General features: G+C 51.4%; 6 protein-coding genes across 6 annotated transcripts; 2 read left to right on the top strand and 4 right to left on the bottom strand.

The window, feature by feature from the left end:
• Nucleotides 1–249: 249 nt before the first annotated feature.
• On the bottom strand, nt 250–1,924 carry PMZ80_001103 (uncharacterized protein; the record flags this gene model as incomplete). The annotated part of the gene is made up of 3 exons (XM_064869551.1): nt 250–668; nt 721–1,680; nt 1,729–1,924. The coding sequence occupies 3 exons, from the start codon at nt 1,922–1,924 to the stop codon at nt 250–252; spliced, it is 1,575 nt and encodes a 524-aa protein (XP_064735048.1).
• Nucleotides 1,925–2,638: 714 nt separating this feature from the next.
• PMZ80_001102 (uncharacterized protein) lies at nt 2,639–4,861 on the bottom strand (the record flags this gene model as incomplete). Its single annotated transcript, XM_064869550.1, has 1 exon — nt 2,639–4,861. One exon carries the CDS (start codon nt 4,859–4,861, stop codon nt 2,639–2,641), a length of 2,223 nt encoding a protein of 740 aa, XP_064735047.1.
• Nucleotides 4,862–5,280: 419 nt separating this feature from the next.
• Nucleotides 5,281–6,519, top strand: PMZ80_001101 (uncharacterized protein; the record flags this gene model as incomplete). Its single annotated transcript, XM_064869549.1, has 2 exons — nt 5,281–5,460; nt 5,566–6,519. The coding sequence occupies 2 exons, from the start codon at nt 5,281–5,283 to the stop codon at nt 6,517–6,519; spliced, it is 1,134 nt and encodes a 377-aa protein (XP_064735046.1).
• Nucleotides 6,520–7,067: 548 nt separating this feature from the next.
• On the top strand, nt 7,068–8,324 carry ARG1 (argininosuccinate synthetase; the record flags this gene model as incomplete). The annotated part of the gene is made up of 1 exon (XM_064869548.1): nt 7,068–8,324. The coding sequence occupies one exon, from the start codon at nt 7,068–7,070 to the stop codon at nt 8,322–8,324; it is 1,257 nt and encodes a 418-aa protein (XP_064735045.1).
• A 348-nt stretch (nt 8,325–8,672) lies between these two features.
• Nucleotides 8,673–9,428, bottom strand: PMZ80_001099 (uncharacterized protein; the record flags this gene model as incomplete). The annotated part of the gene is made up of 1 exon (XM_064869547.1): nt 8,673–9,428. The coding sequence occupies one exon, from the start codon at nt 9,426–9,428 to the stop codon at nt 8,673–8,675; it is 756 nt and encodes a 251-aa protein (XP_064735044.1).
• Nucleotides 9,429–12,108: 2,680 nt separating this feature from the next.
• PMZ80_001098 (uncharacterized protein) lies at nt 12,109–12,798 on the bottom strand (the record flags this gene model as incomplete). The annotated part of the gene is made up of 1 exon (XM_064869546.1): nt 12,109–12,798. The coding sequence occupies one exon, from the start codon at nt 12,796–12,798 to the stop codon at nt 12,109–12,111; it is 690 nt and encodes a 229-aa protein (XP_064735043.1).
• Nucleotides 12,799–12,809: the final 11 nt, after the last annotated feature.

Below are 12,809 nucleotides of genomic sequence, written 5' to 3'. Positions count from 1 at the left end.
CGCCGTCAGTCCGCGCCAGGCGGTTGGTATGATGACAAGTTGGGTTCAGGCAAATTGAGTTGGAAGGACAATTACAGGATGGTACAACACCTGCAGACTAGGCTCTGAAAGTGACCGGCAACCTTCAAGGACACGAGTGACTGTTTGCGACGATAACAGGTGACATATACTCTTCCCGGGCCTTCAAAAGCTATCTCTACTTGTTGGACGCAGCTGCAAGCAATATAGCTTGCACCAAATTTGCAACCTTTACATCTTCGTGCCCACAGCCATCTTCTCCGCCTCCCCCGGAATACTCCGGGCGGTCTCCTCAACATGTCCCTTCCCAATCACCTCATAATACTCCTGTTCCTCCTCCGCCGTCGCACCAGCATAATGCACAACCGTAACCTCACCAAAAGCCTCATTGATATCCTCCAAGCTCTTCTGCCGCGTCTCAGGGAATAGGAAGAAAACCAAGAACCAGTAGATACCGGTTGGAACAACCATAACAAGCAGGAACTTCCAACCGATGTTGGTTAGACCGATGGGACCGGCGACGAGGATGATAATTTGACCTGTGTACCATGCGCACATGCCGACTGCGGTGCCCTGACCTCGGATTTGTGTCGGGAAGATCTCGGAGAGGTAGAGGAATTGGGAGGCGTCCATGCAGGAGGACCAGAAGCCTGGGGGAGTGTTAGCGGGAGAGCGCTAGGTGGGGAGAGAAGAGTAACTTACAGATGAACAGGTATATGAAGAAGATAGCAGCATGCCCCACCGCCTTATTATCGGTGCCGGTAAACTTGGCTTGAAGGACAGTTTCACAGACCAAAGAGACGAACATGCCCGCGATACCAGTAAGCATGAAACCTCGTCGACCGAATTTGTCGATGAAAAGTGCTGTAAAGATATTGCCAGGGAGGGAGATCGACACCCATATAGCAAGAAGCAGCAATGGCACGGAGCCAGTAAGGCCGAGATTGGTGAATATGATGACTGCATAGTTTGCGATCAGGAGGGAGCCCGTAAACATATTGCAGAACATCATGATGCATGCAATCATGCATCTTTTGCGGTTGGAGGGAGTCTTGAAGACTTCGAAAGTCGAAATGCTCGCCTGTTGTTCATGGTCGTATTGGACCTGGCGCTTGAGTTGGTAGAACTCCTTCTCGACTTGTTCGTGCGTTTCTTCGCCTTTGCGGGTATGAAGGCGCTTGAGGACGGCGTAAGCTTCGTCGTATCTCGCTTGCTGCATGAGCCACCGAGGTGAGAATGGTAGCAGTTTGGAGCCGACAAGGAGGAGTAAGGCTGGTGCGGCTTGGAAGGCGATGGGGAACCGCCATGGGAAGCTCGAGTTAGAGCCACTTGCGGAGATGAAGTAGACTCCATACCCTATCCAGGAGGACAGCATGTACCCAATGGCGAAGCAGACTCCTGTCATGGACACCATGAAACCGCGGGTTTCTGGCGACGAGCACTCTGATTGATACATGGGAATTACGCATGTCAGGATTCCAATGCCGAAACCCGCAATAATTCGTGCAACCATGAACATGGCGACATTGATGGAGCCGGCGCATAGCGCAGCACCAATAACCAGAATCGAGGCGCCAATCTGGATGGTGTACTTGCGTGAGAACCTGTCGGCAAGGTAAGCATTGCTCAGGCTGCCTAGCAGAGCACCAGCTGAGTTGACACCTGCATTGAGTTAGCCATGTTTGATATGTCTCAAGACTCGTTGCTTACCATTGAAAGCACCGATCAGCCCGGCTGTGCGATCATATCCAGGAGCGGTTGGGTCGGCTTCGAGCCCCAATGAGGCAAAGAAGGATGGCTGACCAACGGTAGAACCGAGGATAGCGAGACCATACGAACAAGCGGTGGCGCCAACAGCAACGTAGACGACAACCCAAAAGTTGAAGAGGTTGGGTATGTAACCCATCTTGTTGGGATGAGGATTGGTGAATGCTAACCAACCACAGTCATGAAGGCTTGCTAATCGGCAGGCTTACAATGTATGCATCTGCGAGTGACACATTCGCGCGAGAGCTGGCTAGAATTTGTAGAGCACGGTCGCAGGGTTTTGGCTATGCGCCAAGGATAGTATTCGATGGCGAGACATCTCGCTGAGCACGATCCGAGGTCGGTCTAGCGATGGAAGTCATAACGAGGCGGGGTTGCAACTGGACTCGGTAGCTCTTATCGCTGTCAGGCCCTCCGCAAGCAACGTGATGGTGAAAGACAGAGGGGTGAAGTGCCTGGAACCGGCCACGTCGCTCGCGTGGGTTGTGATGTGCATGAGCGTCCGATTAGCATATAGGTGGTGTCGACCTTATGTTTAGGTTTATGAGACTGATTCGTCCGTCGAGCGGGAAAGAGACGGCCCGATGCCGGTCGTCCCATTCCGAGAGACCGGCGCCATGCATCGGAACCGTTCTAGCCTACGAACAAGGCCATTTGAGTCCCTCGGACGAAGTTCTAGTCTCTAAAGACCAAGGCGGGACCTCAAAAGTCTCTTGCTGCGAGTCAATTAGGTCGGGCTTGAAAGTCACACTCGCAAAGTGTACCTTCGCGTTAGGGAAAATTGTATGACACTATGAGCATTAGCATTTATTCATCTGCAGATGACATCCTCAAACGTGTGTTATTCAACATGTCAACCGCCTGCAGTCAAAGCTAAACAAGCATCAACAGCTAGCCCAACTCTGCCCTGTTTCTGTCTAACCACATCGTCAATGACCTCGCGGTCGAGATTAGGGAACATGCCGCATAAAGTGTCAACAACAGTCCGATGCTCGGCACGTTGTATCCTGCGTGCCTCCGCGGCTTCAGCGCTGGCTTGCCTTGCGGCAGCTTCCTGTGCATCATACTGCTGCACGCGGCGTTTATCCGCCTGCGGTTCATGACTCCCGTTCTCCGCCTCTGGTCCGGGTGGCTGGAAGACCGAAGGACTAAGCTTTCGTGTAGGCGCTGGAGCATTGTTTCTCTGGTCTTGGTGTGTATCCGTGTCGGAAAGGAAGCGACCTATGCTTGAAAGCGGCCTCTGAATTGTTCTGAGCAGGCCACCAACTGCATCATCCGAGCTTCCATCTCCGCCACCACTCGAAGGGCCTGATCTCGAATTATTCCTCCTCGGTGTGGCGGCTGTAACTTCCATTGAGTTACGGGGCGTGACTTCTGGCTCCGCTGACCCTGATTTTTCCGATATTTGCTGCACGGGTGAAGTAACATCAGTCTCTCGATTCTGAGCTGCAATGGCTGACACTGCTTCTTCAACATGTTTTTCAAAGTCCTCATCGCTAACTGTTAACGTCGTTCTATCCAACCCTTCTATGAACTGGATGGCACCAGACAGCGATGATAAGTAGTACCCTGCTTCCCCTGAAAGCTTATCCGAGTTTCGAAAGCGGAGGATGTACTGTATGTTCGAAACCAGGTGGTCTGGATTTGCTTGGAGCACAACATAGATTAACAATGGCACAAAGGAGTCCGCGGAGGTATCAGACGACTGAGCGTTCTTCAACAGTCCGAAGATGACTTTGCAGCAATTCAGGATACAAATAATCTTGTCTCTGGGAGCGCGATAACTCTTGATCTTGACCAGCTCTTGTTGGGCCAATCGTAGAAAACGTTCGCCGTTGGCACCGACAGTCGGGATGTCTAAATGCTCCTCGCGCACCCAACTATAAATCCGGATCTTTTGGGCAAGAATCTCATCACGCTCGACATCTTCTTGATGCTGACCGCGACGGCCAGAACCAAGCACCTTCTCTAGCTCTTTCCTCTTCCCTCTACTCGTGCTCCTGGGTAGGGTGGGGGGAGCTGGTAGGGCGGGTGAGAAAGTCTGGCTATATAATCGATTCATGACCAACTTTTCCATTCCCTCTTTGGCATTATCGAATTCATTGTCTGATACTTCCCTCCACACATCACAGTGCGCCATCTTGTTTGTGATAAAGGCCAAGAAATCGCCAATCAGCTTGACTTGTTCATGTACCAGCCATTGCTTCTTCCCGAACTCGGTCAAGAACGATCGCAAGAATCTGGCGACAGGATCAGCAGACTTGTGTCGCAGTTGCTCGAGGAAACGATGAAAGTCAAAGGGCAATTCTGGTTCGGGCTCAGGCACTGGTAGCTGAGACGTAGAGACGTTCCTCAGTGATGCTGGAGGACTTTTGAGATAGGTAAAGTCAGGTTTCGGTGGTACAGGAGGGGGAGAGGTAGGAAAAGAGTCGAATTTCTCGACATGGCCAGAAGTTGGTGAAGTGGCTATGTCGTCCATATTGCGAGACCTCAGGGGCTCCAAGCTTGAGCGTCGAGGCGGAAAGCCGGCCGCTACAGCTTGCATGGGATCTTCTGGCTCATATCGAGGGGACATTATCTCCTCCTTCGTCGGCGCTTGTGTACCGTCTGCAAACTGATCCATGATTGACTGGATCTCAACTGTAGACTCATGGTCAGCGGCCGGGGCTTTCTCTTTACGTATCGAAGACAGTGGTTCCGGGAGCCCTCCATCTTTCTCGTTGTACTCGAGGTCTGCACCATGCTCAGAAGGCCTTCTAGAAAGGATGGGGGTTTTGGGTGTAGGGTCAAGGTATGGCTTCTCGGATTCAGCTGGTGGTTCGGGCGGGGGAGGTGACGCAGGCAGCTGTTTCACATCTGTTGGCGGCGTGGTGCTCTCGTTTTGTAATGAGGTGTGCTTCAGAGCTTCCGTGACATCTTGAACCGTTCCGTCATTCGAGTCTCCCTGCTTCGGGACCACATCGTCATCTCCGCCAAAGCTGATTAGATCCTCCTCAGCCCCGTGAGCCTCTTTCGATTCTATACTGGTCGCCCCGACTTTGGGACTGGCACTGGTCGCATCCTGAACCTCTGACATGGAGGGTTCTATACTCTGGCCAACCCTCGAAGCATTTGTCGTTACAACTTAAGATTGTCGTAGATGTTCAGATTGGGTTTCGGTTGAGGCAAATGGCTGTCGGGAAGGTAAGTAGGAGGTCCAGAGGATCAGGCGAGCAGATGAACTGCATTAGGGTGCTCAGATGATCAGGTAGTACTGTATTGGCGTTGATCAACGTCTGTCCCTAGTGGTCCATGTTCTCGGGCGCTTCAGCGTTCGTTCCAAGCTATCTTAGGCTCCGAAGTGCGCTAGTGGGGGAGAATGCGGCTCTTAGTTCGGTGACGTCGGCAACTGGCTGGGTCTTCCTCCAGGTCGCAACCTTGCCATATCGTTAGATCTAATATTCAGTCCAGACAGTAAGAGCGACAACGCACCGCACGACTCTTTGCATTGCAGCCATGGCAGAACCTCGCGACTCGCCGTCTGCCACAGCGCAGTCGGATTTCCCTACAGAGCCAAGCAGATTCGCAGACGATGAACGGGTATCATGGTCAAAATTGGATAGCAAATACGTCCTTGAGACCGAACAGGGCGGAGAATACGAATGGGATGATGCCCTACGAAGATGGGTAGCTGTGGTGAGTACACGAATCCGAAGCCCGCTCACCAGATCTCTGGGCTGAGATCAATTTGCGTATCAAGGAATCCGCCATTCTGACATGAAGCTCTTGTCTCGGAAATAGCTGGATCAAGCCGACCTAGAACAACAGCAGCAGATCTACAAGGTCGAAGGTGTAGATGACAACGAGGACAGCACACAGCCAAAGAAGAAACGAAAGAAGAAGGCCGACGACTCTGAACAGCAACCCAAGAAACAACGAGTCAACACAGCTGTCTACGCCACCTCAATACCTCTAGATGCCGATGAAGATGAGGTCAAACAAGTCTTCTCGAAGTATGGCATGATAGCAGAAGAAATCGACTCGGGTCGACCACGAATCAAGATGTATGAGGACAACCAAGGGCAGTTCAAAGGCGATGCACTGGTTGTCTACTTCCGTCCAGAGTCTGTCGAGCTGGCTGTGCAGATGCTAGACGACTCGGACTTCCGGCCGGGCGAACGAGGTCCTGATGGCAGGATGCGCGTCCAGGTAGCAGATTACTCTTACAAGAAGCAGACTGATGTGCCGGAAGAGAAGAAGAAGTCGAGCAACAGAGACAAGCAAAAGATCATGAAGAAGACCCAGAAGATGAACAGCAAGTTGGCAGATTGGGATGACGACGATCCACAAGCCCTGCCAGATACGAGCTCGAGATGGGACAAAGTTGTTATCCTGAAACACATGTTCACGCTGCAAGAACTTGAGGAGGACCCCGCAGCTATGTTAGAGATCAAGGAGGATATTCGAGAGGAGTGTGAGAAGCTGGGTCCGGTCACGAATGTTCAGCTTTTCGACAAGGAAGAAGCTGGTGTTGCTAGCGTCCGGTTTCAGAATGCGACTGCTGCGGAAGCATGCGTAAGACTCATGAATGGAAGGTGGTTCGACGAGCGGCAGCTGCAAGCCTTCATTGCCACAGGCAAAGAGAAGTTCAAGAGATCAAATCCTAAGCAAGCCGATCTGGACGAGGATGAGGAAGAAGAGGGCAGACTCGACGAATTTGGTTCGTGGCTGGAAGGAGAGAAGAAGGATTCATGATATAGCGATATTAGGAGGTCGCTCTTGCTGGTCTCGAAGCAAGGACTCAGAGATACCACGAATTGGGCCACAAACTAAGTTCGATCATATTTGCGACTCCCGTATCTATACATTCGCTAGTGCCATGAACTGCAAGACAGGAGGACCACTGGCACTCGATGAACAGCAACGCTCAACATGTAAGCATAATCCAGCTCAAAGCTAAAACTTCGCGGTCACTGATGCATGAAAATGCTTTCCGTAAAGACGCGACAAGCTCTTTCCCACCCCAGACCCCACCAATCGGAAAGAGCTGATAAGCTGATAAGAGGTTAGCAGGCTCCAAAAGTTTTTCTGACGCACTGGCAGTCGCGATGCAGAAGCCTTCACCGAGACGACACCGCAGCTTCTGCAAGAAGTTTTCACGCGCCCTGCAGCACTGCAAAAGCACGTAGACCAACTCTATATTGCTGTTGTTGTTCCTCTCGACTCACAAATTACCTATTCTCTTGTACTTACCGCACGCAATTGCAGCAGCTCCCGATCTCGCACCTTCCTGCCCTCCAAACATGCCTGACAAGCAACGAGTGTGCCTTGCCTACTCTGGCGGCCTCGATACATCCTGTATCTTAGCATGGCTGATTGAGAAAGGTTACGATGTCATCTGTTTCATGGCCAACATTGGTCAAGAAGAGGACTTTGAAGCAGCCAAAGCCAAAGCTCTCAAGATTGGAGCCAAAGAGTGCTATGTTGAGGACGTGATTGACGAGTTTGTGAAAGAGCTCTGCTTCCCAGCTATTCAGTGCAACGCAACATACGAGAACGTCTACCTACTCGGCACCTCCCTCGCTCGTCCCATCATCGCCCGTGCACAGATATCGGTTGCTCAAAAGGAGGGATGTCAGTTCATATCACATGGCTGCACAGGAAAAGGCAATGACCAGGTCCGATTCGAGCTCGCATTCTATGCTCTTCAGCCTACCATCCAAGTCATTGCTCCATGGCGAATCCCAGAGTTCTACGAGACATTCAAAGGCCGCAACGATCTCCTCGACTACGCATCAAAGAAGGGCATCCCAGTCACATCCACGAAGTCCAAGCCATGGTCGATGGACGAGAACCTCGCACATTGCTCCTACGAAGCCGGTATCCTCGAAGATCCTGACACGGAGGCCCCAGCCGACATGTGGAAGCTCACCGCTGATCCATTGAAGGACGCTCCCAATGAGCCTGAAGATGTTACAATCGACTTTGAGAAGGGTATTCCAGTCAAAATCAGCTCGAAGTCTCAGAACGCGACCGGAGCTACACCACTATTCCTTGCCGCCAACGCCCTAGCACGAAAGCACGGTGTTGGCCGAATCGATATCGTTGAGAATAGATTCATTGGTCTGAAATCTCGAGGTTGCTACGAAACACCTGGTCTTACTATTCTCCGAAACGCGCACATCGATCTCGAAGGTCTAACCATGGATCGCGAAATCCGAGCGCTGCGCGATCAGTTCGTCACGATCGGTTACTCCCGCATTCTCTACAATGGTCTCTACTTCTCTCCAGAACGAGAATTCCTTGAAGCTAGTATCGTGGAGTCACAGAAGCCAGTCAATGGCACAGTTCGTTTGAGGCTATACAAGGGCAACTGCTTCGTCATCGGCCGAAGCTCGCAGACAAGCAAGTTGTACGACATGAGCGAGAGCTCTATGGACGAAATTGGTTCGTTCGAGCCATCCGAGACAGGTGGGTTCATCAAGGTTCAAGCTATTCGACTGAAGAAGTACGGTGAGGCTAAGAAGGAGGCTGGTGAGGACTTGGTCAAGAGAGGATAAGATACAAAGGAGACACAGCATGATTTGCCGTTGCAATCAGAATGGCGTACGGCGCTCCCTGGTGAGGTTGTGGTGTTGCACGAATAGAAGGTGCTGTAGACGAGATAGAACGAGAATCTGGTCAGCAAGTGTGGCGCGAGCTGCATGGTGCATGCATGAATGAATGAATGATTTATGAGAACACACTACTGAAATCTGTGACATCGACACTCCGACCAAGAGCAAGTCCAGTGAACCACGACCAGGGTCGAGCATTCAAACGATGGTACCTAGACAGTGTCCCACGACTACGATAGAAGTGTGAAGAAGCCTGCACCAACCTCGACCGTCCAAACCTCTCATTCGCGATCACGCCTCATACACTCCATTCCGACCATAGCGAGGATTTTCAGCCAGATCCCGAATCTCCCTCTCACTTCCAAACAGTACACTCACAAACACCCGATCTGACCCTGACATATCAGGCTCAGAATGAACTCCACCGAGCTCCTGACCCCAGGCAAAGCGCGCAATCTGTCCAGGCTGTGCGTGAACGCGCTCGACACCAGGGTAGGAAGCGAGATACTTGTCTACTGCTTGTCTCTGCAGCATATCATCCTCGTCGTACTTTAAACAGCTCGCCAGCTCAGACGTATGAGGAACGTCAAGAAAACGTGTCGCTGGACCAAGAAGCACGGTCGCGTACTTGGCACGAATGCTCCGCCGTCGACCGGTGTGTGGATCTTTGTCGTCTGCGTCGAACATAGGGCCGTCATAATGCCAGCGGGGAGTAACGTAGGCAGGGTCTGGTGTTGTCATGCGTACTTCGAACCAGCATGATTCTTTCGGGGTGGAGCAATCAGTGAGTGACTGGGATAGGACGGAGCGCAGGGTGTTAGTGATGCTTGTGACATCCCCGTCTGTGTTTTCGGCTAACTGGATGCTGAAGTCATGGAGTCTGTGGTTCAGAAGGGTTGAGAGGGAGCCGTAGAAGGGGATGGTTTTGGGCTGGGTGACGCGGGTTATGTTGTGGTTGGCTTGGTTGGGACTGAGGGGAAGGAGGAAGAGGTGGCCGGAGGTTAGGCTTGTTTGGGTTGTGGTTGTTGGCGCGGGTGAGATTGACATGGTGACGGTTGTGATAGATGTCAGTAGTATTGGTCAGCTCAGATGTGCTCTGCTTCATTGTGGACTGCTGCTGGCTATATTAGAAGATCATGTTCTGACGCCCGTTTGTGATCTGGAGAAGACGATCAGGCGCCGGGTGGCTGCCGCAGACCGTGTTACCCTCGCTACGCCTCTTCTTCATGAGAAGCACGAGGCTTTGTGAGACTTTGTCAATCTGTCCATCGCACGAGAAAGCTTCGGCCATCTTAGACGACTGGAGTGGTACAAGACCATGATTGTAGCAAACAGCATAGTGGAAATGCTCAGATTTGATTCTCGAAAAACTAGAGGCTATTCAAATTGTTTGAATGTCTGCGCTGGGGGCAACGGAAGCCTCGTCTGGTGGCGCGCTGTTTATGTTTGCTAATTTTTGTCTGCCCGGCGGGCCAAACGCTTTGAAGGCGATGATCAATCATAGCCTATACCAACAACACCATATGGACTCCTCTTCACCACCCTTTCCCAGATACAAGCGCTGCAATGACCTTCTGGGCGTTTGAGCTCCAAGTAGCATTCTGACATCAACAAGATTCCGGTTGATACAATCCATAGACAACGTTTGTGGTATGACGAGTTCCCTGCGTCCGAGGCGAGCCCGAATACACCAGTCTTTAGTGCTGAAGGTGGCACTCGCAAAGTGAAGCATCTTCTTTGTTGGCCGCTCGACCAATACAAGTTTGAAATCAATGTTAACGATGACCGATTCCTTGAGCGCATCCTTCAGAAGTCAACCTAGATCATTGAACATTCGCTTGGAGGTGCTTTCTTCTGTGCATGCTGTGAGTAACATGGTTTCTGCTTCGACTTGTGAGATGTTTGAATTCGTGTACTGCGAGCCTAGTGACATCGACTCTGAAGCACGGCCTCCATCAGAGTGGGATGATCGGGACTGGAGTAGGTCTTTGAGGTCGAGAGGCTGCGCCGTAGACAGATAGACGCTGCGGGAGGTCGGCACATGAACGCTGAAGCTCCCAACGACGGCGTTGATCGCGGCTAGATGGTAGCCAGAAACACTATCAGGGTAGCTATCTTCGATTTGTATGCATTCCTTCATGTGCTTTTGCTGTGCAGTGAGTCCCGCTGCCAGTATTCGCGCGTCCTCCGCGTGGCAGACCTTGATGTTGGCCGCGGATAAGATTGCGTGAACGATTTCTTCGTGTGTAGCAAATGCTTTGGCGACCTTAAAAACTGTGGGAATTGTTTGTGGGAGCTGCAAGGACGGCTGAGGTATCTTTGAAGGTGGTTTATAAATCAGGGAGGTGTCCACGGAGTATGGCGGGAGTATACTCGATGCGTACCAAAAGCGGTGGTTGAAGAGTCGTAAGGAGGATTTACTGACCGGGCCCGATCTTGACAAAATCGAGTTATCCACCTGGAATGACTGCCACGGAGTTCCTTGCACCGATATCATCGAAGGCATTGGTTGGGTGCTGGATATCTTTTTCTCCCAAGCTTTCGTGGATCTCTCAAGTTCCTCCCAGGCTTTCGTTACGCGTCCATACCAAACTGTTGTGCCAAGAAAGACAAAGTGCAAAATGCGTGCGCGAAGTTCTGCAGGGAGATCTGTCCAGTGGATGCGGCCTTGAGCGCCAGAATAAGACTTTATGTCTTGGGCGGTAGCCGTGCGCCGTCTTTTTCCATGCTTCTTTCTTGGAGGAGGACGGTCTGCAGCATCACGATTGGTGGTGAGGTTTCTTTTCTTAGTAGTCATCGTAAGTTGCCGATAGCCTAGCAGTCGGAAATGCTGTGGAATGTATGTAGGTGGTTTGCGCCGAAGTTCGAGGATATAAACCCTTGGCACAGGAAACAGAACGAAGGCTTCAGATATAAGTGAGAGACGTATCAGGAAGCAGCAGAGGGAGGACGCCACGGGCCAGCGACACTAGTCAAACACACAGTGTAACGCTCATAGCACAGTGACTGTGTCTGCTCAAGGAAGTGAATGTACCTACCGAGAGTGGTGTGAATCACTCTAGGATTGAAGGAGCCGTGGTAGCCATGGTAAAGTAAATGCTCCACAGAGCTCTTCTTCACGATTCATACGAACACAGTGATTCGAACCTACCTCACACGATAGCATGCTGACACGATCAAAGTCACGACGATGACTTTCGTCTCGATGATCGTCGCGACGAGTCTGTCTCTGGTCTGATACTCACCCTCGAGCTAGTTTCCAATGTGGTTAAGTGTTACGCGGTCACGCGTGGCTAGCGTGATAAGATACGGACGCGCTAGACGACCATTCCCGCTCACGAACACTGCATGCGTCTGCCCAGAAAAGCATCATGAGATGGGACTTGCAGACAGATCTTTCATCTTCATGTAGCAAGGAAAGCTCACCGGAATCATGTCAAGGGCAGCAGGACGGACGGCTGCTGAACTTGCTCGTACTGTTCGTTTCCTGCACTTTGAGGGTTTTCGTACAGAGGAAGTGCCAAGTTATTCAATTAGCGGTGACGTGAAGTCGTGCCACCGGAACGCTATGATAGAGAAGTGTATCTGGAACACCGACGATGGCTCTCTGCATCACTGCTGTGATACCATTCACAAATCGTTCTATTTGGACATTGAGGTGAGATGATGGGTGAAAGGATACGGTGGTGGTTTTCCTCAGCACGACTATTTGGTGGATTTGATAGGCTCATCTCTGGAGAGGCGGAAAGAGTTCTGGAGTTTCCCCTCCCAGCAATGGCGCGAATCCAAGATCACTCTTCTCCATCGCTGCACGGTACGCAGGACGTTCCCCCACCCTTCTCAGCCACGAGACAATTCCGTCATGGCCCGTCAAGTCCATCGGATAGAACAGCCTCATGGTGGTGAACGAGAAAACGCTCATGAGATCAGCGGCCGTGAATTCGTCTCCCGCCAACCATGGTACTTGCGTCAAGCGATCATTGTACAAGTCAAGAATCTTCTTTAGCCGCGTATCAACATTTTTCTGGACGGGATTGTCCGGTGCGAGCTTCAGCATTCTGAAGTGCATGCTCCTTTGCAAGCAAGGTTGCAAGTTGCCATTTGATAGATGAAACCAATACAAATAATCGGTATAATTTTCGTGAGCTGGTGGGAGCGCTAGTCGTCCATTGCCGTGTTTCTGAATGATGTACTCGACAATGGCGGCACTTTCTGCCAGTTTCAGCGGCTTCGATGGATCTGTAGTCGTGTCTGTGATCACTGGCGCTGCTCCTAGTGGCGAGAGCGCCACAAGCTCCGGCGGAGACAGAAGTGGACTTCTCTGGTAGAGCTTCAGCTCATAGGGAATTGCGAGTTCCTCGCACAACCAGGGAATACGCTCGCTTTGACTGCGCTGGAGATGGTGAATTGTGAGCATATTGAATGAGG

Source organism: Knufia obscura, assembly GCF_036327395.1.
Source record: "Knufia obscura strain CCFEE 5817 isolate CBS 148926 chromosome Unknown scaffold_1, whole genome shotgun sequence".
Classification (NCBI taxonomy): Eukaryota; Fungi; Ascomycota; class Eurotiomycetes; order Chaetothyriales; family Trichomeriaceae; genus Knufia; species Knufia obscura.
The sequence above is the reverse complement of the archived record's forward strand: the minus strand, read 5'-3'. Positions and strand labels throughout refer to the sequence as shown.